This window comes from Biomphalaria glabrata, chromosome 10, assembly GCF_947242115.1.
Source record: "Biomphalaria glabrata chromosome 10, xgBioGlab47.1, whole genome shotgun sequence".
NCBI lineage: Eukaryota > Metazoa > Mollusca > Gastropoda > Planorbidae > Biomphalaria > Biomphalaria glabrata.
The window spans coordinates 5,849,159-5,873,286 of record NC_074720.1 but is presented as its reverse complement, the minus strand read 5'-3'; the positions used below and the strand labels follow the sequence as shown (position 1 = coordinate 5,873,286).

At 36.3% G+C, this 24,128-nt stretch overlaps 2 protein-coding genes across 3 annotated transcripts in view; one reads left to right on the top strand and one right to left on the bottom strand.

Annotated features, from left to right (window-relative positions):
- Nucleotides 1-347: 347 nt before the first annotated feature.
- LOC106054511 (uncharacterized) overlaps nucleotides 348-24,128 on the bottom strand; it is a 91,216-nt gene continuing 67,435 nt past the window's right edge. For both annotated transcript variants that reach the window (XM_056044397.1, XM_056044398.1), the window contains exon 3: nucleotides 348-1,310. In XM_056044397.1, coding sequence (XP_055900372.1) covers nucleotides 799-1,310 — 512 coding nt within the window. In that variant the 3' untranslated portion in view covers nucleotides 348-798. The remainder of the gene's footprint in view (nucleotides 1,311-24,128) is intronic.
- LOC129928723 (uncharacterized) lies at nucleotides 2,258-6,548 on the top strand. Its single transcript, XM_056044395.1, has 2 exons — nucleotides 2,258-3,279; nucleotides 3,564-6,548. Exons 1-2 carry the CDS (start codon nucleotides 2,709-2,711, stop codon nucleotides 4,829-4,831), a joined length of 1,839 nt encoding a protein of 612 aa, XP_055900370.1. The 5' UTR covers nucleotides 2,258-2,708; the 3' UTR covers nucleotides 4,832-6,548.

Genomic DNA, 24,128 nt, shown 5'->3' with positions numbered 1-24,128 from the left:
AATATTTTGAAAATGTATTAAGCTTTCATGAGAAAAGCTTTGTGTTGAGAATTAGCTCGTTGGCTAAAAAATTTTAAACTAGCAATTCAAAAAACCAAGTCTTCACCAAGATTTGAACCTGAGACCATTCGGTTCAAAAGCCAAGGGTTTTACCACTCAATCACCTACCACCTCTCAAGTTGTAGGTCAGTGTTTTTTTTTTCATCTTACTAATTTACTAATTCCTAGCATGCCATTTGGCAAAAAGAAAAAAAAAAGCGTTAGCGAAAGTGCGCTCTTCCCGAGGACTCCGTGTAGAAATTTAAATAGCGCGCGTTTTAAAACAGATAGTTGACAAACACAGAATAGAATGCAATGCATAATTTATTAGTTTGTAAAATTTTAATATTTTTTGTTTCGTTTTGAAACCATTCACGCTTTGGCTTTTTTTAAAACTCTCAACCTTCACGTTTCCAAATCATAGTTTCATTCTGTTGATCACGTGATTCATAAAATAAAACACAAAATGGAGGCCACACAATCGTTCACGGAAATAAAAAGGGAGAAGACTTTGTACGGGAAAAGAAAAAAACAAAGGGAGACAAATGAATTCAATACCAACCACCACGTTTGCAATTTTATTGAGCTCTTCCCCTTGTGTTGCATTTACAGGAAGCCAGTAAAGAGAGGCACGCACTTAGCAGACGATTCAAACTCACAAGCAAGCGCGCACAACCACACATCTTTTGGCCTTAGATCGCAACGTTCTTTTTTGTTTTTCTTTGGGTAGTAACTAAGTATTCTTAGCTTAAGCTACCACTACAATCTTCGATACTCTGGAATCGATCTCTTTCCATACTGAAAGTGCCATCCCTGTTGGCGTTTGCTCTTGGCGTATAATGTCTGGCTATCGTCTGCAGTGCTGTCGTCGTGTGTTAGTAATCGAATGAGGTCGGCATCGAGCAAGTCGTTGGTAGAATCGTCAAGAGTATCTACGCTGTTGTCGGCATTGCTTTCTTTCAGAAGATCTCGTTTCAAGGCCCACTTTTGGCCTTTCGTAGTCTCCATAGTATCGTCATCATCGTCAACACGATACCGTGATCCTCGGTCCAAGTTTACGATACCATCAATGGTCATGTCAGAGGGAGAATCGTTCCGGTTGTATTCGTTGCCGGGATTAGGATTATTCAGTTGGATTAAATTGACATAGGTGTCGAAGAGTTTCTCTAAGCGCGGGGAAGACAAGGTCGCGCTTCGTTTCGATCTGTTCAGCACTCCGAGACCATTGCCACCATCTGGTAGTGAGCTGGCTTGGTTTTCTTTCACTTGACCTAAGGGGATGAGACATAGACAAAAAATGTCAATATGACAAAGCAAAATGTAGACATAATTAAGTACACGCTAACAATTTTGTCCACCCAACTCTAATGGATACCTGGAATTTGAGGAAAAGTAAAAGCGGTTGGTCGTTGTGCTGGTCACATGACACTCTCGTTAAAATGTGGGCCACATAAACAGATGACCTTCATATCTTATGCCGCATAGTTTGCCAGGTCTGAAAGCCCTTTACTCTTTTTTTTTTTAAACAATTTTGCAGGACACGATTTTGTTTTTTGAACAGACGTTTCTTGTGTCTAAGTAGATCTAGGTATTGTTATTAAGCAGTTTATTGTTTTAGGTTTGAGATGTATCTCACTGACATAGATGCATGTAAAGATGAAAACTGAAAGAGCTCGTGCATTTCACGGACATATATTTATACGCAAATATCGAAAGGTTTTAAAGTATACGGTTTGTATCACTGACATATATATACTTAACATTCGATGACAAGCTAAAGATACCAGACGTCTGGCAAAAGAAATCCAAGCAATTTTTTTGTTTCAGATTGTACTTTGTGAACCAAAAAAAATGGTCTCAAAGGAGAGACGATCTCTGTTTTTTTCCTACTTCGCGTTAATCCCCAACACGTTCTTTCATGTTGGGCATTATTCCCGGGGATGCACAATTTTAAACAAGAAATGCATGAAAGATTCTTTAAAAAAAAAACTTGTTGATAACATGAAACGATTAAGCAGCTAACTCTCATGCTAGGGTCTAACTGACAAGTTTACTAAGGACGCCATTCAAGGTAGCAACAACAGTCTCAACAAGGGGCATTACTCTTATAATACTTACATACGAGTCGGAAAATGACGAATTTTTAATTTTTTTTTCGATTTTTTTTTCTTTCAGATTTTGAAAATTTAACCTTTTTTTTATATGAATCATATTAAATTTTAGCATAAAAATGTTTGTAAATATGTGTATTTTGACTTTGAACATGTACACCTTTTGGTGATTATTTACAAATTATCGAAATTTATCAATGTTTACACCTTGGATACGATATTACCAATCTAACAAAGCTAGGACCATGATACATCAAAAGAAAGGTCACGATCCGATTTATATGTTTATCTGGGGTTCAAACTAATGGATTTATATGTTTTTTTGTAATTCGTATTTTTCCGAGCTATATAATCTACGGAAACTTCCTTATATGGCACATCGGCAAAACTCGGAAAAAATCGACTAATCAGAATGTGCCGTTTCATCCGGAAAAGGCGTTTCAAAATGGCCGACAGCGTAAACACATTCTTGTAGTGAAAGTCAATGAAAGCCTTGCACAAGACAGTTTCACTTGTTTGGTATTTGTAAACATCAAAGAAAATATCTTTTACATTAAAATGCCTCGACCAAAGGGACGAAGAATGCTAGAGAAGCTCAATAAAGCCAGAAATGTTATGCTATCTGACAAGCTGCGTGGAAATTCCTCTAGGTCTAGGTCTAGTTTAGATCCAGCATCAGAAGGACAACGTGGTGCATCCAGATCGAAATTAGACCGTCTTTCAATAAATACTGATGTTCCAAGTGATCTAGATCTACAAGAAACAGAGCAATTATGGACTATTGCTAATACTAATCAGCTTACTGATTTGATGTCGGATGCATTATGCCCTAATTGTTTTCAGTCAAGTTTGACTATTAGAGTTATAAAAGATGAAAACATGGGGTTCGCATCAAAGTTGAAGTTATGTTGTAGATCTAGTAGTTGTGGATATACTAAATCAAAGTTTTCATCTCCAAGAATACAAAAAAGTAACTGTTCAAATGTTGCATTTGAAATAAACACCAAGATGGTTTTATACAGCCATGAGATAGGAAAGGGTTTCACTTCGCTGCAGACATTTAGCAGCGTCCTAGGAATTTCTGGAATCAGCCAGAGAGCCTTTAAAGACCATGATAATAAAATCACAGGTATGTTAAATTACACAATAATCTACTATTAGAATTATTTCTTTAAAAATTTTAATCTTTACCATATAAAAATTATAGATCTAGACCTAGTAACTATAGATCTAGAATCTAGTCAATCTTTACAAAGTTCTAACTTTTGATAAAAAATACATGTAGTATGATCACTATGATGTAGCCAATGTAGGCTCTCTAGAGATCTAAATCTTTTTTTTTTTTAAAGTTTATATATATTATATATATATTTATAAATCAATTTAATTAATGTTTTTTGTTTTTTTCTTCAGACTGTGAAGTGGAATCTGGGGAAGACATGCTCTACCGCACAGCCAACGCCATACGTCAAGCTTATGCAGAGACGGATGATGACATTAGGGAAGCCATTGAACGAGGAGAAAACCCTTTGATTGACATTTCAGTCAGTTATGATGGGACCTGGCAAAAGCGAGGCTTTACATCGCTTTATGGTGTAGGTGTCTGCATCGATTTACTAACAGGTCTTGTTGTCGACTTCGATATTAGATCTAAGTACTGCCATGCATGCCACATACAGAAAGCTGAGAGCATGAACGCAACTGACCTCGCAGTTTGGAAAGAACAGCATGATTGCTGTACTAATCACCACAAATCCAGCAAGTCTATGGAACAGGACAGTGCTGTAATTCTGTGGAATCGTTCTGTGGCAAAATATAATTTTAGATATGTGGAGATGCTGAGTGATGGAGATTCTTCTGCTTTTAAAGCTGTGCTTGAGTCTAAGCCATATGCTGATAAAGCTGTTACTAAACTTGACTGTATCAATCATGCCCATAAACGTATGGGGACAGCGCTTCGAAAACTTGCCAAAGAAAGCCATCTTGGTGGCAGAGGAGTTGGCAGGTTAACAGAAAAAAAATGTGACAGTTTGCAAAATTTTTATCGTGGTGCTATAATAGACAATATTCCAGATGTGTCCAAAATGAGGAATGCTGTTTGGGCAGGATTATACCACTCCATGTCTACAGATACTGAACACCATCATCGACAATGTCCATTAGGAGAAAATAGTTGGTGCTGGTACCAACAAGCGATTTCGTTGGGACAAGACCCTGACAGCCACTCTAATCATAAGGCATCAACATTTTTGTCTCTAGAGGTGGCTCACAAGCTAATTCCAATTTATCGAAGAATGTCAGATGAGTCCTTGCTTCAACGAATGGCTCATGGTGGTACTCAAAACAACAACGAAAGCCTTAATGCTATGATTTGGACGAGATGTCCTAAAACAAGTTTCATGGGACTTGGCAGAGTGAAAGGCAGTGTTGCTAGAGCTGTGTCAATATTTAATGCTGGCGCCAATGAATTAATTAACGTGATGAATAAGATGCATATTGATGTTTCTTATGTAACATTAAATAATTTAAAAAAGGTCAATGATAAAAGAATTATTCAGTCTGACACTACTAGCCAAGAGGATTATAGAAAAAGAAGAAAGACTGTTTCTTTAACACGGTTTGAAAAAGTCAGAGAGGAATTGGCCAAAGATGGGAATGTATATGGTGCTGGTGCTCATTAGCAATACTACTGTCAATATTTTTTTGTATTATATAATTTTTTTTGTTTTTATTCATTATTGTTAGAGCATATTGACAGTTTAGTTGCTGTTTTAATTATTTGAAACAAAAATGTAATAACTAATTTGTAGCAAAATTTAAACAACACCATCTGATTATGTTTATGTAAATAATATAGATCAACAAACTTTTTCAAATATATTATGATACCTTAATTCAAGAGAAAATGTTAGCAAGTTTTATCTAAACTGACAATTATATATATGCTATCTAAAGAACTCCCTAGATGAATAGTAGAGATATAACAGAACTACTGAACAGTTATCATGAGTTTCAGATTTTGAGTTAGCGCTTTTTTCTTATTTGACATTGTTATATATATGACATTTTTTCATTTTAATCTTCTGTGAACTTCAAGCAAGCTCTTTTCTTTAGTATTTAATATTTATTGTTGCAAATTGTTTGGGTTTTTAGATTGCACACCGGTACATCCTACATTCTTATCAAGTTTTTTTTTCTTTATGGTTGCTAAATGTTATACCCGGTATATAATATATTATTTTATAATGTAATCTGGATGGAATATACTAAATAGCTATTTTTAAAAGCTGCTATACTAAAGTGTAAATAACATATATTTGCTATTCAGTGATTTTCTGAATAAATTTTTGTAATTGAATTTTTTTTCTTTCTTTTTTTGTATTTTTGTATATATCTCTATCTGCCAAACGCTAAGGCTCTGAAACTACTTTTGGAACTTATTTGATATTTGGCATAATTATTCTGTACATATATATCTACATATGCATGCAAAAACTTTTTGATATTTGCGTAAGTTGGATTTTTGTTTGAAATACTACTCTGTAATACAATTGCGTACAATTTACGTTTTATTATCCCAATTAGTTGCTATACTTATATGAAATTTAGAATATGCTCTTTACTAAATATAGCTATTTTTATTATGTTTTCAGATACTTATTATACTAACCTATAAATTACATGCATGTTATCTAGTATTTTCCTGACAAAATTTTTGTAATTGAAATTTTTTTTTTTTTTTTTTTTTTTCATTTTCTTCTTTTTTTGTTTTTGTATTATACCTCTATCTGCCAAACGCTAAGGCTCTGAAACTACTTGAGCTACATACTTCATATTTGGCATACTTTTTCTGTACATAGATATCTACAAATGCATGCAAAAACTTTTTGATATCTCAATAAGTAGATTTTTTGTTTGAAATATTACTCTGTAATACAATTGTGTACAATTTGCGTTTTATTTTACCAATTGGTTGCTATATTTATATGAAATTTAGAATATGCCCTTTACTAAATATTGATATTTTTTAATGTTTTCAGATAGTTATTATACCAACCTATAAATTACATACCTGTTATCTGGTATTTTCCTGACAAAATTTTTGTAATTGAAATTTTATTTTGTTTTTTTGCATTTTCTCCTTTTTTTGTTTTTGTATTATATCTCTATCTGCCAAACGCTAAGGCTCTGAAACTACTTGAGCTACATACTTCATACTTGGCATACTTATTCTGTACATAGATATCTACAAACGCATGCAGAAACTTTTTGATATTTGAAGTAGTTTTTTTGTTTTAGCGTTTCAAAGTTTAGAATTATGAAATATTTATGTATTTTTCATGGTTGCAACACTAAAAAAATCATTAAAAAAAGACAATAAAAGATAACAATATTTCCCTTCATGCGTTTTTAATACTTGTCATGTATGATATTTGTGTGTAAAAATTATTAATTTATCTTAAGTATTTTTTGAGTTATAAGCTTTTAATTATAGTTTGTTTGGCGGCCATCTTGGATTGTTTCCATGACAACCAGTAAAGTTATAAAGTCAAAAACTATATTTTTTCAATTGTTTAATTAAGTACTATTAAGATAATATAAAATATTTAGTCTAAATGGAGAACTTTTTTTTTTCCTTCTTTCCGACTCGTATGTCCCCTTAATAGAATAACCTAAACCGTATATAATATACATTCTAACAAAGCTAATATTAAGCGTATTTGTATCAATTAATTTGGATCAGTTATGTATTTAAATTTGTAATAGATCTAGACTAACAATAATAAATCTGTCAAATATTTTGTTTGTTTGTAAAGCGTGAAATAACTTCCATTATTTTTTTTTATGAACAGAACTAAATATAACTTTTATTACAATATAAACAAATGCAGCTTGAGATGAAATTAAATAAATGTAGTAGATTTATCAGTTCAGTAATATAAAATGATATTCTGAAGAAAATGAAACTCACTACAAAAAACACTTCTTTTTAGTATGGCGTTCTGGAATCGTCTGTCCTAAGGAAGACCGCTTACGACAATGCCATTAACCTCTTCCCACCGTCACTATAGAAACACACACACACATACACACTCCATAACAACAGGTGAAAAGAAAAGGTGCATACCTGGATTCTCTCAAATTAAATGTTATTTCATGCTTTAAAGTTTTTGAATATTATATTAACTGGGAGAGATGAAAAAAGGGGGGGGGGGGTAGAACAAAAGTATTTGTAGATCAGTGCAAGTGCACTATTTAAAGTTTAATTACCCCCCCCCCCCCCCCGAAAAAAATCCTTGCTACGCCCATGGGCTGTACCATTGAAGTTCTTTTACAGTTATGACTATGTTTATCGCCACCCTAATCTTTCTAAAAAAAAAACAATAATCACTCCCTTACTTGTGAGATGTTTAGTTTCAGTGGTAAACACCCCAAGGCAGTTGCTATGGAAAAACCCAGCTCGTAGATTGAAAACAACCAAAGAGGAAGGAAGGCTAGATCGAGGTACACACAAATTATAACGAACCAGTTTTGTTTTTTTCCTTCCTTCCTGAACTTTATGTTAGAGTATTTATGAAACTTAATTCTTAAAGACTAATAGGCCTACAACAAAGGCAATAACGCTTGAAGACTTATCACTATAATTTGGAAAGGTTCTGATCTTGATTGATCGAATTCGAAGACTTCCTGTTTAGGTTTGCAGTACTACGGACTTTATTTATTTATTTATTTATTTTATTAAAGGCCTTCCATGTCAAAAAAATGGAAGTGGTAATTGAGTTATATCGGTTATATTGGTGGGAAGCGTGGTCGAGAGGCTAAGTGCGCTTGAACTTGGCTTGTCTTGGCTACCTAGAAGGGGGCTCGAGGTTCGACACCCGACTCGGGTGGAGTTGCGTTTACTGAGCGCCTAAAGGCAGCACGGAAAACCAACTCCTAGATACCCCCTCTCCCCACTGGTCCACAAATGACCAAAGCGCTCTATATAAAAGCTATAATAATAATAATAATATCGCTTGGACGCAGATGCGAGTTCTAATGGAGACATCAGAATTCCAGTTTTAAAAAGTGGTTGGTCGTGGGCTGGTCAAACAACACCCTCGTTTACCCTTGGTATGGAAACAATTGAGAACAATATATAAAAAAAAATCTTCTACGCGTTATAAGCTCGGCAACTGCAAAATAAGAGCTAATAATTGTAAGAATACAAGAGACATTGGTGATAATATAGGCTAGACTTTTATAGTTTTATGAAACCAAAGTATATTCCAATATCTGTTAAAGAATTTCAGGTATCTGATGTTTCCAGATTTGTACTGAGGTAATTAGTTTTACGTAGAACAGAGACAAAAATAAAATAAAAATTAAGATGATAGACACACAGAGAGAACAATAGACAGGCAGGCAGACATACAGACAGAAAGACATACAGATAAATTAGATAGATAGATAGATAGATAGAGATTAGAATAGATTAGATAGAAGGTAGATTAAACAATGAGACATGCATTTAATTATATACATACACATGAGATGAGAGAGAGAGAGAGAGAGAGAGATAATAATTAACTGGGACAGTATCCTGGAGCAAGTTAGTTCAATGTTATCATTATCTACAACACGGCAATCTCTCTTTGCGTTGCATTGTCCCTGTGATTGATGATTTGAGAAATGCTTTAGTAACCTGGGGCCATATAGAAGCGCAAATGAACTGAAGCGCTACTCACATTGGATATTTTAAAACCATACTCAATGAAAATGTACTACAATACATGATCTATGATTCTTGACTAGTCTTAAGTCCTAAACTGAAACACAATAGCCTGTTCTGTTTTTTTTAAAGAAGCTGTGCATCTCTTATTTTATTTTTTTTTATTTCAAAACGAGATTAGTTTTACCTGAATGAGATTAAGGGCCTTGATGAATATTTCTTCATGCCTTCTACCGTGTAGATCTAGGTCATGACTTCGCCAAAGAGTTGCTGCTATTTATGTACAAACTTGATATCAACACACTCTGTCTGTCTGTCTGTCTGTCTGTCTGGTACAATTTGTGTACACACGTGGTTTCTCCCACTTCCGATTCTTGGATCAAGTTGAAACTTTGCACAATCATTCATTGTTTCTAACAAGATATGAATCAATAAAAAATTTTACAAATTAATTAATTAATTATCGGTATTGTTAATTAAATAATTTAGTTTTGATAATTATTAAGGGATTTAAATCTTACGGTATTGATATGTGTCTATAAGTATACAGTTCTTCAAGTGTGTGAACCCGGGGCCATTGAGACTGCCGAACGACAGTCCATCGCGCACACCACAAGACCAGGCAGCATGAACTTAATACTTTCTCAACCCAACAAGTTTACAATAACAACGTGGCGCCCCCTAGACAATACATAAAGCGCCGATGGAACCGAGCTCATTGCATTTGTCGGGGATGAAAGCCTCATAAATCTGTCTCTAGCGCACCACTCCGTTCCTTTAAAGGGGCCGTTTACCCAGTGGTGGAGACACCCCTGTAATGGTGATACATAGAAAGAAAACGATGTGGCCTCCATGGTCGTTGGGTCGTCGACCTCGGTCTATAGTTACAGTGCCTCGACAAGAGCATTCCTCGGACATGCTTCCGATTGGAACCATTTCAGACAGAAAGATCACTTTCATCTAGGCCGATTAGAAGACGTCTTATAATTTGCTTTACGTCCCAGGAAACGACGTCTTGATTTGTGACGATCTACATTTCTGATTGAGCATTTGAGACTTACAAATGAAGTCAAACATTCACAAGATAAATGAAGCTATGGCGTTACTGGGTCTAATAGTGACAGACAACGAAATTTAGTAGGACATTTTGTAACATTAGACATGGATAATTGCGCCAGTTTCAATCCAGTTAATACAAATGATCATTTTTTCAATTAATATATTGTTTTTCACCATTTAATTATACTTTGATGCGTCTATCACGAGCAGCATCGATATTTTGTATTCTCGGGTTAATCTCATGACATATTATACGGGGATAATTTAAACTAACAGACTATTTTGTATTGTTTAGTATTTGTTTCGTAAATAATCTTGTTAGTAAAATTGTTTCAAATTTCTCTTCATATATTGTCATTTCTAACCTTGGCTTCGCTGGCTCAGTCACGACACAATTTAATGATCTAGATTCTAGACCTAATTGTCACACGCTGACATCCAAATCCATCTTTTTCTAAAAGGAATGTTTTTACAAAACCTCCATTTCCACCCATACCTTTTGGGTGATTGGGCTAAAAAAAACATAGGTGGACAAAGCTCTCAAAAACGGCTCTAATGATTTTCCTACCAATTTGACAGTTCATGTATATCGCTGGGAAATGAATTACTAGCTCGTTGGCAACACTTGGAAAACTCTAGTTTGACCGTTATAATTTTTTTAAGTATAAAAGAAATAAATGTAAATTTGGCCAGAGAACTAGAGAATATTTATCTCCAACTGACGGACTATATTTCTTCGGGTATTTACGCAATCATTCAAGAGTTGCGCATCGTCTTATAAATTATGATCTAGATCTAAAAGCCTAACATTGGAATTTTATGAAGTCTAGTAGATCTATACATTTGCTTAACCAGAATTCTTGCTCCGGGGGTGGGGCTCGGGGGAGAAATGGGATTTAAAATGTTCCTTTTTTTTTAAAATCTAACATTCATTATCTGTGAAAAGAAAAATAAAGGTATTATCTTTTTAAAAGTATTTTTAAATGTTATTTTTATTACCGTGTATATTATGAATACATGAACGTACTGTGTAGACAAGTATCAACGATTAAATGTTTATTTCTTGGTCTTGGTGTACATATTTTGTAATAATAGAGATATGATGTTTAGAAGGTGTACCCATAATGTATAACGCGATAGTATATATCAAGTGTCACGTTCTGTTGTACATGGCTAGGTTCTAGTGATAATTAAAATATATAACCTAAACCGCCACCACGGATCGTCGAGATCTGGGTGACGCATACGCTGCCAGACACTACGTGCTTTGTCCGATTCCTCCCAGGACTTAAACCACTTGTCATATAGGAGTGCTCGGATTTCTGCCGTAGCTTGTAAAAACGTGCTTTGTGCTTCGAGGTGAGTGGCTGCAAAAGCTCCCTCTCGTGCAATAGAGTCTGCCATTGGTGAATTTGATGGGGGGCCGCCTCTGAGTTTGTGTGATAACACAAACTCTCTTTGTAATCTTGTTATTCTGATATTTTCTCTAATTGGCGCTTTATTGTCACGTGATTTCGAAATAGACGTTATGCATATTGGGATGGTTAAATTACCAATTCAAACGTAGAATAAAAAACAACAACACTATTTCGAGAATTATAATATAAGTCATGGGCGTAGCCAGGATTTTTTTTCGGGGAGGGTTTTAGGGGGGGGGGGAATTCCCCCCCCCCGAGCCCCCCCCCCCCCGCGAAAAAAATTTATATATATATATATATATATATATATATATATATATATATGTGTGTGTGTGTGTGTGTGTGTGTGTGTGTGTGTGTGTGTGTGTGTACATAATTAATCTTTATTACATTCTGACCCTTTCGGAAGACGTTTATTGTTTATTGTAGACTCCCCGCCCTTGCTAGCAAGGGGGTCTGGGGGAGTTCGCAGAGCTCCCCCAGCGCGGGGCGAAGCCCCGTCGCCGAGCACTATTTCTGGTATTGAAAGCCAACAAAATGCATATTCTGAGGTATCTACAGTGCATTATCTTGCTATTCAAAAGTTTTATTTCAAAAACCTAATGTGCTATTCTTACTGACTTAGACCATCTCGCGCCGTTCGGCGCATTTTCCGGCAAGCTGTTTCCTCAACTCTTATTTTGCGTAATTCATTTTGTGTGAGAACACGTCCCGCAAAACCTCATGCGACGCTCTGTCACAACCTTACTAAGGATTCGACTCCCAGTTCGGCATATGATTTCTTTGATTTAGACCCGATCTCTATGACTGACTCCTAAAATCTGTCTTAGCCATCTTTGTTGAGACACATTTAATGATTTTCAATTTCGGCAGAAGACTATTCAAACTTTATTATTGGAGCCAAAGCCACTGGTAGAAATTTGTAACCTTTCTTGACTACGCTCTTGGAATTACATGCCTGTATTTCGCTTTAGATTTTATATCGAAAAGGAAAGTTTTTTCGTCAAATCATCTGTCGAGGGGTTTTAAACTAAGAAATCTCGAGTTTTTTTGTTTTGTTTTTAATTCAAAACCCCATTTAGCTACAATCTTAGAATTTGGTGACTGTAGTTTGCTTTAAAATTATATTGAAGAGAGAGGTTTTCAACTCTAAACGCTCTGTAGGGGAATTTTAAACTCAAAACCATCTGGAGGGGTTTTAAACTTTAAAGAAAAAGCCATCTGGAGGAGGGGGATTTAAACTCAAAACCCATTTGGCTACGCTCATAAATTTTATAGTGTGTAATTTGCTTTTTTTTTATATTGAAGAGGTACTTTTTAGCTTCAAACCCCAACTGGAGGGAGGGGGGGGGGTTTAAACTCAAAACCCCTTTGGCTACACTCATAGAATTTTGAGTGTGTAATTTGCTTTTTTTATATTGAAGATGGGGTTTATCGTAAATTTTGGAGGGGGTTTTAAAATCAAAATCTTCCTCAACTGTGCTGTTGGAATTTGGGGATTGTTGTTTGCATTTTTTTTTTGTTTTGTTTTATAGAAGAGGGGGATTTAACTGCAAAAACCTCTGGTAGGGGGTTTAAAATTCAAAACCCCCTGCAGGGGGTTTTAAACTCAAAGCCCCCTGGTAGAGGGATTTGTATCTCAAAACCCCCTGATAAGGGTTTTTTAAATCTCAAAACCCCCTGGTGGGGGGGGGGTTTAAACTCAAAACCCCCTGGTAGAGGGTTTTTAACTCAAAACTGCCTCGGCTGTGCTGTGGTAAGTGATGATTTAGTATTAAAATCTCACCTAAAATAAACAAAATGAAAGCAAAAATCCGTCACTTAATTCCGTTCCCCCCCCCAGGGGGGGGGATTTCATTTCGGGGGGGGTTTGAACCCCAAGAACCCCCCCCTGGCTACGCCCATGATATAAGTATATTATATTATATATATAATTATAATATATATATACTTTAATCGAACTAATTCGAGTTGTACACTTTAAATGCTGGCATATCAGTTACAGTGCATCTGATGCGCCAAGCTAAAAGTAAAATTGTTGGGAAAATTGAAATCTGATCTTGAAGTGGGCACGACGAACGTAAACCATAGCAGAAGTCCCACCAAGGGCCGAAACTCATTTATCCAAGACTTTATTAAAAAATGGAAACCAGATTTGTTCGCTAAATCACGAAACGAAATAGGATATATTTAAAAAAAAAAAAAAAAAAAAAAATCCACGTAAATGTTTATGTGTAATTATTATTTTTTTTATTCTGAAAAAAAAATAATTTAAAGACGATATTTTAAAAAGTTTTATTTTACAATTATAATTTAATTATGCTTTTTGTTCTCCATTAATTGAAATTGAAGTTTGTCTTTTTTTTTTATTCCAAAGTTTGCTTGTGCAGGTCAGTGAAGCGAAATTATTTTAGTTAAAATGCCAATTATAAAACAAAAGAATTGAAACATATGCACATTTGTTCTTAGCCATAAAGTGTCTATTTTTTTTTGAATTTATGTACAATTATTAATAATTCTCTTTTGCATCGAAACTGATAGTGATTTATGCAAAATTACGAAGCATCTTATGAGCTTCAAATTTTTTCCGCATCGTTTCACATACATTCATAAAGACTACTACCCCTGCAGCATTCCCCTGTAGTCTCGGTTCTGTTTCGTTCTCATGTATTAAACCTTAGTTAGGTTTTGTTTCTCATGTATTAAACCTTAGTTGGGTCTTGTTTCTCATGTATTAAACCTTAGTAGCGTTATGTTTCTCATGTATTAAACCTTGGTTAGGTTTTGTTTCTCATGTATTAAACCTTAGTTAGGTTTTGTTCCTCATGTATTAAACCTTAGTTACGTTTTGTTTCTCATGTATTAAACCTTAGTTAGGTTTTGTTTCTCATGTATTAAACCTTAGTTACGTTTTGTTTCTCATGTATTAAACCTTAGTTACGTTTTGTTTCTCATGTATTAAACCTTAGTTACGTTTTGTTTCTCATGTATTAAACCTTAGTTAGGTTTTGTTTCTCATGTATTAAACCTTAGTTACGTTTTGTTTCTCATGTATTAAACCTTAGTTAGGTTTTGTTTCTCATGTATTAAACCTTAGTTAGGTTTTGTTTCTCATGTATTAAACCTTAGTCAGGTTTTGTTCCTCATGTATTAAACCTTAGTTACGTTTTGTTTCTCATGTATTAAACCTTAGTTAGGTTTTGTTTCTCATGCATTAAACCTTAGTTAGGTTTTGTTTCTCATGTATTAAACCTTAATTAGGTTTTGTTTCTCCTTTTTAGAAAGACAAAGCTTATATTAGGTGAATTGTATCAATAAGCTCGGATCAGTTTTTTAACTGTACATGTGATACATATAGACATATAAATCTGTGCGATAGAAATACTTTTACCAATAGTTTTTGTTTGGCTTTTAGCTAATGCGTTATGATCCTATCAGTATTGTCTGCACCAGTTGTGAAAGGGGGAGGGAAGAATCTTTGTGAATGTTTCCATGATCGCTTTTTAAATTCATAGAAAAAAAAAAACGTTCACTCAGAATCTTCAAGGGAACTAATTCAACTTATACCACCACATCTGGTAAGTACGATTTCTTTCCCTTTTTCAAGATACCAAACAAAATAATTAATTACTTATAGTTAAATTTTTAAAACAAGTTTCCCTTTCAGACCTTGGGCAGATGATTTTGATTTGATTTGATTTTTTGATTTGAGGAACATCGGCACAATTTAGGCCATGTCGTGCCTGCAGTCCCTTAAGGATCCCTCTCTCTCTAGACAACGAGGGCCAGATTCTATACAGTCATATCATTAAAATCAAGGTCTATTCACAGTTAAAATAGTAAAGGTAGTAAAAATTTAAATATTTGGTAAAAATCTAATGTAAATAGTGCATGTTCACAAATTCATAAATCAGATCTTCGTAGATAGCCCCACTTCCCGGATAAAGCCCAGTACCTTCCCAGGGTCGACATTATTAAATAGTGTATTTAAATTAGTGGCTCTAAAATATTTCGCCCTGACATCCTGGTATCTGGGGCAATCAACGAGGATATGTTCCACGGTGAGGCGAGAGTCACAGTACTCACAAAGTGGGGGCTCCTCTCTCTTCAGTACAAAAGAGTGCGTGATGTAGGTGTGGCCAATCCTAAGTCTGTTGGGCAGATGATGTAAAGGTCATCTGATTCTCTGGCCTACGGTTAACGAGGGTGCGATATGGCCAGCACAACGACCAGCCGCCTTTACTTTTCCCCAACTAATGTCAGGTACCCATTAGAGCTGGGTGGACTCAGAGGCGCCCACGGATTTCCGAAATAAAAATCCCAGTCTTCACCAGGATTCGAACCCAGGTCCCCCGGTTCAGAAGCCAAGCGCTTTACTGCTCAACCACCGCGCCTCCTAATAGTTAAATTAACTAATGGTTATTTGTTTGTTTTTTTATCTTGTGTTGTCAATTTAAAGAAATATTTGTGCAAATTTCCGAGGTTGGGTGTGGGAGAAATAACGTGTGCAAACTTTTTACCAGGCAGACAGACAGAGTTGATATAAGCTTTGTAATACAGGGTCTATAGAGCCGTCATCCTCCCTACATTGCTCTATGCCTCAGAAACATGGACAGTGTACAGTAAACATGCAAAGAAACTAAACCACTTCCACATGACATGTCTGAGAAAAATACTAAATGTCAAATGGCAAGACAAAATACCAGATACAGAAGTCCTTCGAAGAGCGTGTCTGCAAAGCATTCACACAATCCTGATGCAGTCCGCCGCCGCATCCCTAAACGACTCTTGTATGACCAACTAAGCGAAGGAAAGCGCTCGCAAGGTGGGTAAAGAAAGCGCTTCAGGAACACCCTCAAAGCTTCTCTGAAGGCGTTCAGCATAGACCCTGGCACCTGGGAGACAGAGACACATGAAAGAGCATCATGGCGTCGCGCTGTGAAAACTGGCGCACAGGTTGCTGAGGAAAAAAGAACAACGCTGGCAGAAGAAAAACGCCAGAAAAGAAAAGCAAGACAAACGACACTAGCTCCAGCTGGAATAACCTGCCCAGTGTGCGGCCGAACATTCCGGGCTCACATAGGTCTCACCAGCCACATGAAGAGGCATAAAACCCCAGTAAAAGCCCTCAGCCCCCTGGATGACAAAGTGGTCATCATCAAACCACGATGGACGAACTATATATATATATTCCTGACGCCCTTATTTTATCCCAATTTTCCTGCGTCTTTCGATTGATCCTTCACAGAGTTTTGCAGCTACTGTCGCGTAATATATATATATATATATATATATTTCTAAGCTATTTTAACAGCGACTCTTTATGTATGGTAGTAAAGTTCCCCTTTCAGACCTTGCGATCTATGGGGCATATGATGTGAAGGTTATCTGTTACTGTGGCCCACGGTTAACGAGGGTGTCATGTGAAAAGCACAACGACCAACCGCCTTTACGTTTCCCCAACTAATGTCAGGCACCATTAGAGCTATGTGGACTCAGAGACGCCCTAACATCCCAACATTAAAAATCCCAGTCTTTACCAGGATTCGAACCCGGGACACCGATTCGGAAGGCAAGCGTGGCCGAGAGGCTAAGTGCGCTTGAACTTGGTTTGGCTTGGCTACCTAGAAGGGGGCTCGAGGTTCGACACCCGACTCGGGCAGAGTTGTGTTTACTGAGCGCCTGAAGGCAGCACGGAAAAAACTTCTCCTAGATGCCCCCCCCCCCCAACTGGTCCACTAGTGAGATTGGACCAAAGCGCTCTGAGCATGCTATTAGCATGAAAGTAGCGTTATATAAAAGCCATAATTTTTATTTATTTTACTCAGCCACCGTGCCTCCTTTTTTTTTGTTTTTGTTTATTACGGAAAAAAGCTTTTTCCAGTACTAGAGACATGTCGAATAGAGACTACCACACCAGCATTTCCTTTTTCTTTGATTTCCTTTTAAAATATGTATTCACAACAATTAAATGTAGAAATAACGCAGATGTTTAGACAATAGTTCTTTTTGCAACTATTGTAAATCAGTACTAAATCTACAAATTATTTTAATGAATCTATATTTTGTCATCTAGTAATGATCAGTGAAGCTGAGGGTACTGGAATGACATGGGAGCAGATGAAGAAAGCTGCTCAGAACCGAGTTCGGTGGAGAAGTATGGTTGTGGCCCTATGCTCCCCTGGGAGTGCACAGAATAAAGTCAAGTCAATGATCTAGATAAAAGAATACGATTTTACCTGCTTAAATTATTTACCGAGTTCTGAAATTTATTTTTTTAAATGTACGGGGGACAAGCTTGCAGGCTTTTTCTTTTATACTTACATTCTAAATGCTTACATCATATGTGCTTACATCATAAATGCTTACACCATAAGTGCTTACATCATAAATGCTTACATCATAGGTGCTTACATAATAAGTGCTTACATCATAGGTGCTTACATCATAAATGCTTACATCATATGTGCTTACATCATAAGTGCTTACATCATAGGTGCTTACATCATATGTGCTTACATCATAAATGCTTACATCATAAGTGCTTACATCATAAGTGCTTACATCATAGGTGCTTACATCATAGGTGCTTACATCATATGTGCTTACATCATAGGTGCTTACATCATATGTGCTTACATCATAAATGCTTACATCATAAGTGCTTACATCATAAGTGCTTACATCATAAGTGCTTACATCATAGGTGCTTACATCATAAATGCTTACATCATATGTGCTTACATCATAGGTGCTTGCATCATAGGTGCTTACATCATAGGTGCTTACATCATAAATGCTTACATCATAGGTGTTTACTTTGCTACCGACTTTAAAGGTTTATAAGAAATTTTAAAGTGGATGTTGTATACTAATCTCTCTTTTTTGATTACACGGTGTAACTACAAAATGTTTGTTTGACATGTTTCGGATGTTCCTTCAGAGTTGAAGATAATCTCCCTAGTCCAAACGTCCCGCGGGACGACGGGGGAATGGCAGCGGGGCAGTGTATGAACCCGGGACCATCGAGACAACCGAACGACAGCCCAGCGTGCTTTACCGCCCGACCAGGAAGCCACCCTGGCTGCATTGTTATGTTTAGTTTTTATATCTGTTGTTTGTGTTTGTAAAATGTTTTACAATAAAATTACATGTTTTGGATGATCCTTCTGAGTTGCAGATAACCTACGTCCTAGTCCAAACGTCCCGAGGTACAGCAGCGGGCAGGAGAAACAGTTGGAGATCCCTTCCGACGTGTGGTGCTGGCATAGCAGTACCGGAACATCCGTTGTGATAATCGTTGAACAAATAAACGTAATTCTAACAATAATAATCAATCGCAGCTACCGGTAAGCTCTTAGAGTACAGAGGAGGAATTAGTTTGATACAATACCTCCGATATCATCTGGCATAGTTTCTGGAGCTTAGGGGTTAAAATGAAGAAAAAAAATGCTCTTTGTAGCAAAAATATTTTTTAAAATGTCTTCATGTAAGGCCACCAGGAATATGGACAAATTTCCGAAAATAAACAAATCAAGATTATTGGCGTTAAAAAATGCACAAATAAGGCTTTTAAAAAATATAACAATAAATACAAATTATTGAACAAAATATTTGAGGAATGAAACATCAATACAGTATGAAACATTGAAATGTTTGTGCATAGATTACAAGTTTGACAGCCAGAGGAATAGTTACATATAAATAATCAGTAAAGTATTATCTTGATGCAGGGAAACATCCTACAAATGACAAGATTATTATTAAGTGGATTAATTTCTTTATTTGTGAGAGATTTAACAATGATTCTTCAACGTTAATTGAGATTAATGAAGAACTAATTCATCCTCTGATCCACACCCTGGGGTGTCAGAAAGAGAGAAGGAGAGAGAGAGAGAGAGATATGAACGAAAGAAAACGATTATTTAATTTTTTTTCAATCGAATCTTGGACGATCTTCTTACTTGTATCTTCCAAAACTAAATCTGAATTTAATAATATTTGGAATTAGTTTTGTTTAATCCAATAATGAGGATTATATGTTTATTTTGAAGCACTAGAAAGAAGGTATTAAGCTCAAGGTAAACAAACATCTATGTAAAATGTGAGCAATGTGGCCAGGCCAATGAAAAGTGTTTAGCATTTAGAGCATACAAAGAGAATCGCAAACATGTTTTCTTTTTTTTTTTTTTTTTTCAAAGAGAATTTTGTTTTCAAATGTTCTGTTGATTTTACTTCTACCTAATATTATTTCCTTTACCTAAATTTATCTGTTCTCTTCGATCCTGTCATTTCTATTTCTCGGTGCTAGAGCTTACTAGAAGAGAAGATAAACTAGTGCTAGAAGACTCTACTGCACTTAAAAGCACAAAGAATCTAAACATCGTTCAAATCAAGTCAAAAAAAAAACTAAATTAAAATCGATATACAAAATAACTTCAGGCCAAGCCGCTATTCAAAATCAAACATTAGTACGAGCGAAGTCATGTACCAAATACCAATCAAGTGACAAACCAAACATAAATCAAGTCACGTACAACGGATGATGGAATTACATATTTAGCCATCAAACCCATGAAAGGAAGCCAGAAAGTTTTCCTGACTTAGACATCTCGCTCTAGGACTTCCTGGCAGATGCTGATTTGGGTGCTCTACTTCATAGAGAGAGATATGGGTGTCCTACGACTTTCTAGAGAGATGCTGATTTGGTGCCTCGCTCTAGGACTTCCTGGCAGATGCTGATTTGGTGCCTCGCTCTAGGACTTCCTGGCAGATGCTGATTTGGTGCCTCGCTCTAGGACTTCCTGGCAGATGCTGATTTGGTGCCTCGCTCTAGGACTTCCTGGCAGATGCTGATTTGGTGCCTCGCTCTAGGACTTCCTGGCAGATGCTGATTTGGGTGCTCTACTTCATAGAGAGAGATATGGGTGTCCTACGACTTTCTAGAGAGATGCTGATTTGGGTGCCTAACTTCCTAGACAGATGCTGTTTTTGGGTGCCCTAAGACTTTCTAGAGAGATGCTGATTTGGGTGCCTAACTTCCTAGACAGATGCTGATTTGATGCCCTACGACTTTCTAGAGAGATGCTGATTTGGGTGCCTAACTTCCTAGACAGATGCTGATTTGGGTGCCCTACGACTTCATAGAAAGATTCTGATTTGGGTGCTCTATTTCCTAGACAGATGCTGATTTAGGTGCTCTATTTCCTAGACAGATCCTAATTTAGGTGCTCTATTTCCCAGAGAGATGTTAATTTGGTTGCTCTATGACTTCTCACGACTTACATTTTGTACACTCTTCACGTTTCACGTATAATTTTTTGTTTAAATCAAATTTCTTTCCCAATACTTCTCTAGATTATTTTATTGTGTGAGAGATAGGGAATGAAAACGATTACAGAAAATTTGATGTAACAGTATCGCTCCAGTTTTATCACTCCCTTGACACAATATACGAGATAGGCTCATCCTCTTTCCTGCTAACTCATGCAGGTTTAAGCTCCTGAGCTCCAGTTGTAAGGTCGAAGACGTGACACCCACGTCAACATGAGATAAGAGAAAAAAGTGGTAGCCACACGGAGGAACAGAATCCCCATGAAAGTGACATTTTAAATGAGGATAAGTTTCTCTTTCATTGTTATCTGTTTCCTGGTGTCAGATCCTTACAACCGATGCGAGCGTCGATTTCTAACAATGCATTAAGTATTTAAAATTGGTTTTGAGATTACACATATAGCAAGTAAGAAAAGGGACTCAAGTGTTTGTTTTCTTTATAAGACATATACAGGACTAAGTGCATGTTATCTACAGATAAAAACATTTGGCTAAGTCTCAGAACATGGTCAGAAAAACAGAGAGCCAATTAAATTAAATTAACAAGAAAGTGGGCTAAGATTATCCCAATTAAAATAAAACGTGTAATGACTTTTTTATTAAAAAAAAAAGTCGACTGGTGAGATACTAACGAAGTAACAGCCGAGCGCGTGATTTGTAGTGCCCTCATACTGATTTAGTTACACACAAAACAATAGATGAACGGTGGGAGGGGGGGGGGAGAAAGGGGTACTGCATCATTATTATCAAAAAGAAAAAAAATATTGGAGCTTCAAAATAATTTCCTCAATAAGTTTTGATTATATGATGACAAGATGACGTGACCTTTTATTTTAGAGGTCGCGCAATTTCTTTTTTTAAGCTAACATAATCGTAAAAGGTTAAGAAAGTTGCTTGACTCCGTTTATCTGTCTTATTAGGGAGTCAATCGAACTCAGATCGATGTCAAGTAATTGTATAGAGTCTATAGACTATAGTCAAACACACACACACACACAGACATAGAGATAGAACAAGAGAGAAGAGTCTCCTGACTCCTAATGTAATTGAAACTCCGTTACAAGACTGACTCGATATATCCTTATATGAACATAAATGGCTTAACCACTAATCAACTAATTTTCGTTTTTCATACTATCGTCGGCCATAGGCGGAGCGAAGAGTAGGAACACATTTTTTTTAATGTTTATTTTAAAAGGATTAAATCTATCCGCCTTTTCCTTTATTAAGAAATGAGGAGGAGCCAAATGTAATTGTTTTCAAAGCAACTAAAAGTATGGCCAGGAAATATTACTTTCCTAGAGCAGGCGATCTGCTCTCCTTAAAAAACTATTACGATTGAGTGCAATTAAATTGTTTATATAAGCTTAGTAAAAGTCTTATTGATTTAAGAGGTTGTTTTTGTTGTTTTATGTCTGTGTGTTCAATCCGTCCGTTTTAATGACATTGATGAATCTGCAAACTTGACTAGCAGAGCGAAAGAGAGAGAGAGAGAGAGAGAGAGGAGAAAAGGAAAGAGGTGAAGGAAGAATTGAGAGAGGAGGTGAGGGAAAAAGAGAGAATCGATAAAAAGAGAGAGAGATAGTTCTATTCCAGTTCTTAGTACTCATATACTGACCTAATCACTGATTTTTATGTCAAAGGGCATCACATCAATAACTTTTCATTCAATAGCACAAGATCAGTGTCTACCTGGCGGCTGTTAAACCGAGGTATAGGTGTAATCGGAGGAGGACGCCGCAAAGAGTGAGTTGGCGGATGTTTTAAGAGCAAAGAGCAATTAGGCTAATGAATTAACTTGTCTAAAGGTAGATAATAGAAGAGTAGGCCTACACCCAACCAACCTCAGCGTTTCTCAAACTGTGAATGCACCCTTTTCAGGGGTTCACAGTGGGGCTTAATTACTGTCTTTTTTTATTATTATTAAACAGGCTGGCCCAAAAGTAGTCATACAGTAGGCATACAGTTATCACGTAGACGTTTTATTTAAAAATTTCGGCACTATAACCGCGGGGAATTCGTTAACTCTTTCTCTCCTAATCAACGATCCCACCGTTGATTTGACCTCATTAAATTAAATTAATATTTGATTTGATAAACTCGACTTTGTGTTCTATAAAAAGAGTATGCATTCCCCTTTAATTCTATACCAAAATAAAACATTTTCTGATAACAAACAACAAAGCTATTGCAGCTTACTCATAACAGAGGAGTGAAATAGTAATGAGCTAAAAGAAGAACTCCTTTGAAGAGTGGGAAAATAATATTGGAGAGAAAGAGTTAAGCCTGTTAACAGAAATATTAGCAATTTAATTTCTGGGATGACCACACTAGCATCCTTTAACATTCCAACATTCTTCCATTCTTTCTGATATAACAACAGTGTATATTGTTATTTTAGACAACCATAACCGCTTCCATAACTCCAAGCTTAGATTTACATGTTTTCTTTTGTTTTCCATTTCGGTTTTCCTTCTATTATAGCAGTGTTTCCCAAACTTTTTCCTTAACGGGACACTTTGCACATTCTGAGTATTTAGCTGAACACTTTGCTAATTTGTTTTTAGAGATATTAATTTTCGTGATACTAGCTGTTCGTGGAACACTTATTCAGTCCTGGCGGAACACTAGGATTCCGCGGAACACAGTTTGGGAAACACTGTATTATAGGATAGTAGTACGGCGATGTCAATGGCGGTAGCGTTTTTTAGCGGCCCCCCCCCCGAAAGGGGAAAAGACGCTATTAGTTTTGTGTGAAATGTCTGTCCGTCCGTCCCGTTTAGATCTCGTAAACTAGAAAAGATAGTGAAAATCCGACATCACAATATTTTGGACCATTTAAAGTTCTGATGCAACGGCTACTTTTTTTTTTTTTTGAAAGAGAAAAATCTAATTTTTTAAATCACTTGTGCAAGCAGTTTTTTAAAGAGAAAAAGCTAATTAGTATGCATTATAAGTTAGAACTAATTTAAAACAAATAGTAATCTTGTAAACAGCATTTTCTTGCAAGTGTCTTTAATTTGTTCCAATGGCTTCCTCTTTGAAAAAAAAAAAAAGCTTTATCCTTTCTCAAAACATTTACATCAATTAAAAGACTTTAGTTATACCAGAAGAGGTGCGGTAAAGCGCTTGGCAACCGAACCGAGGGTCCCGGGTTCGAAGACTGGTATTTTCAACTTCGGAATCCTTGGGCGCCTCTGAGTCCACCCAGCTCTAATGGGTACCTCACATTAGTTGGGGAAAAGTAAAGGCGGTTGGTCGTTGTGCTGGCTACATGACACCCTCATCCTTTGATCTGCTGGACTGTTGGGGCACTACACAAGATCTGTCAACATTCTTTCTCCATTCTTATCTCTCATTTGTCTTTGATATAATTTCATTCGGATGTTCTTTCTGAAAATATTGAAGCCTGCCTGGGCGGACAACTTCGGGGGCCGATTTTAAGTTTTTGTTTCC

Bases quoted from the DNA above. Each gene is read 5' to 3' on its own strand.
- LOC129928723 (XM_056044395.1), top strand. From the start codon at position 2,709: ATGCCTCGACCAAAGGGACGAAGAATGCTAGAGAAGCTCAATAAAGCC. The intron at 3,280-3,563 runs GTATGTTAAATT...TTTTTTCTTCAG, and splicing joins CCATGATAATAAAATCACAG to ACTGTGAAGTGGAATCTGGG.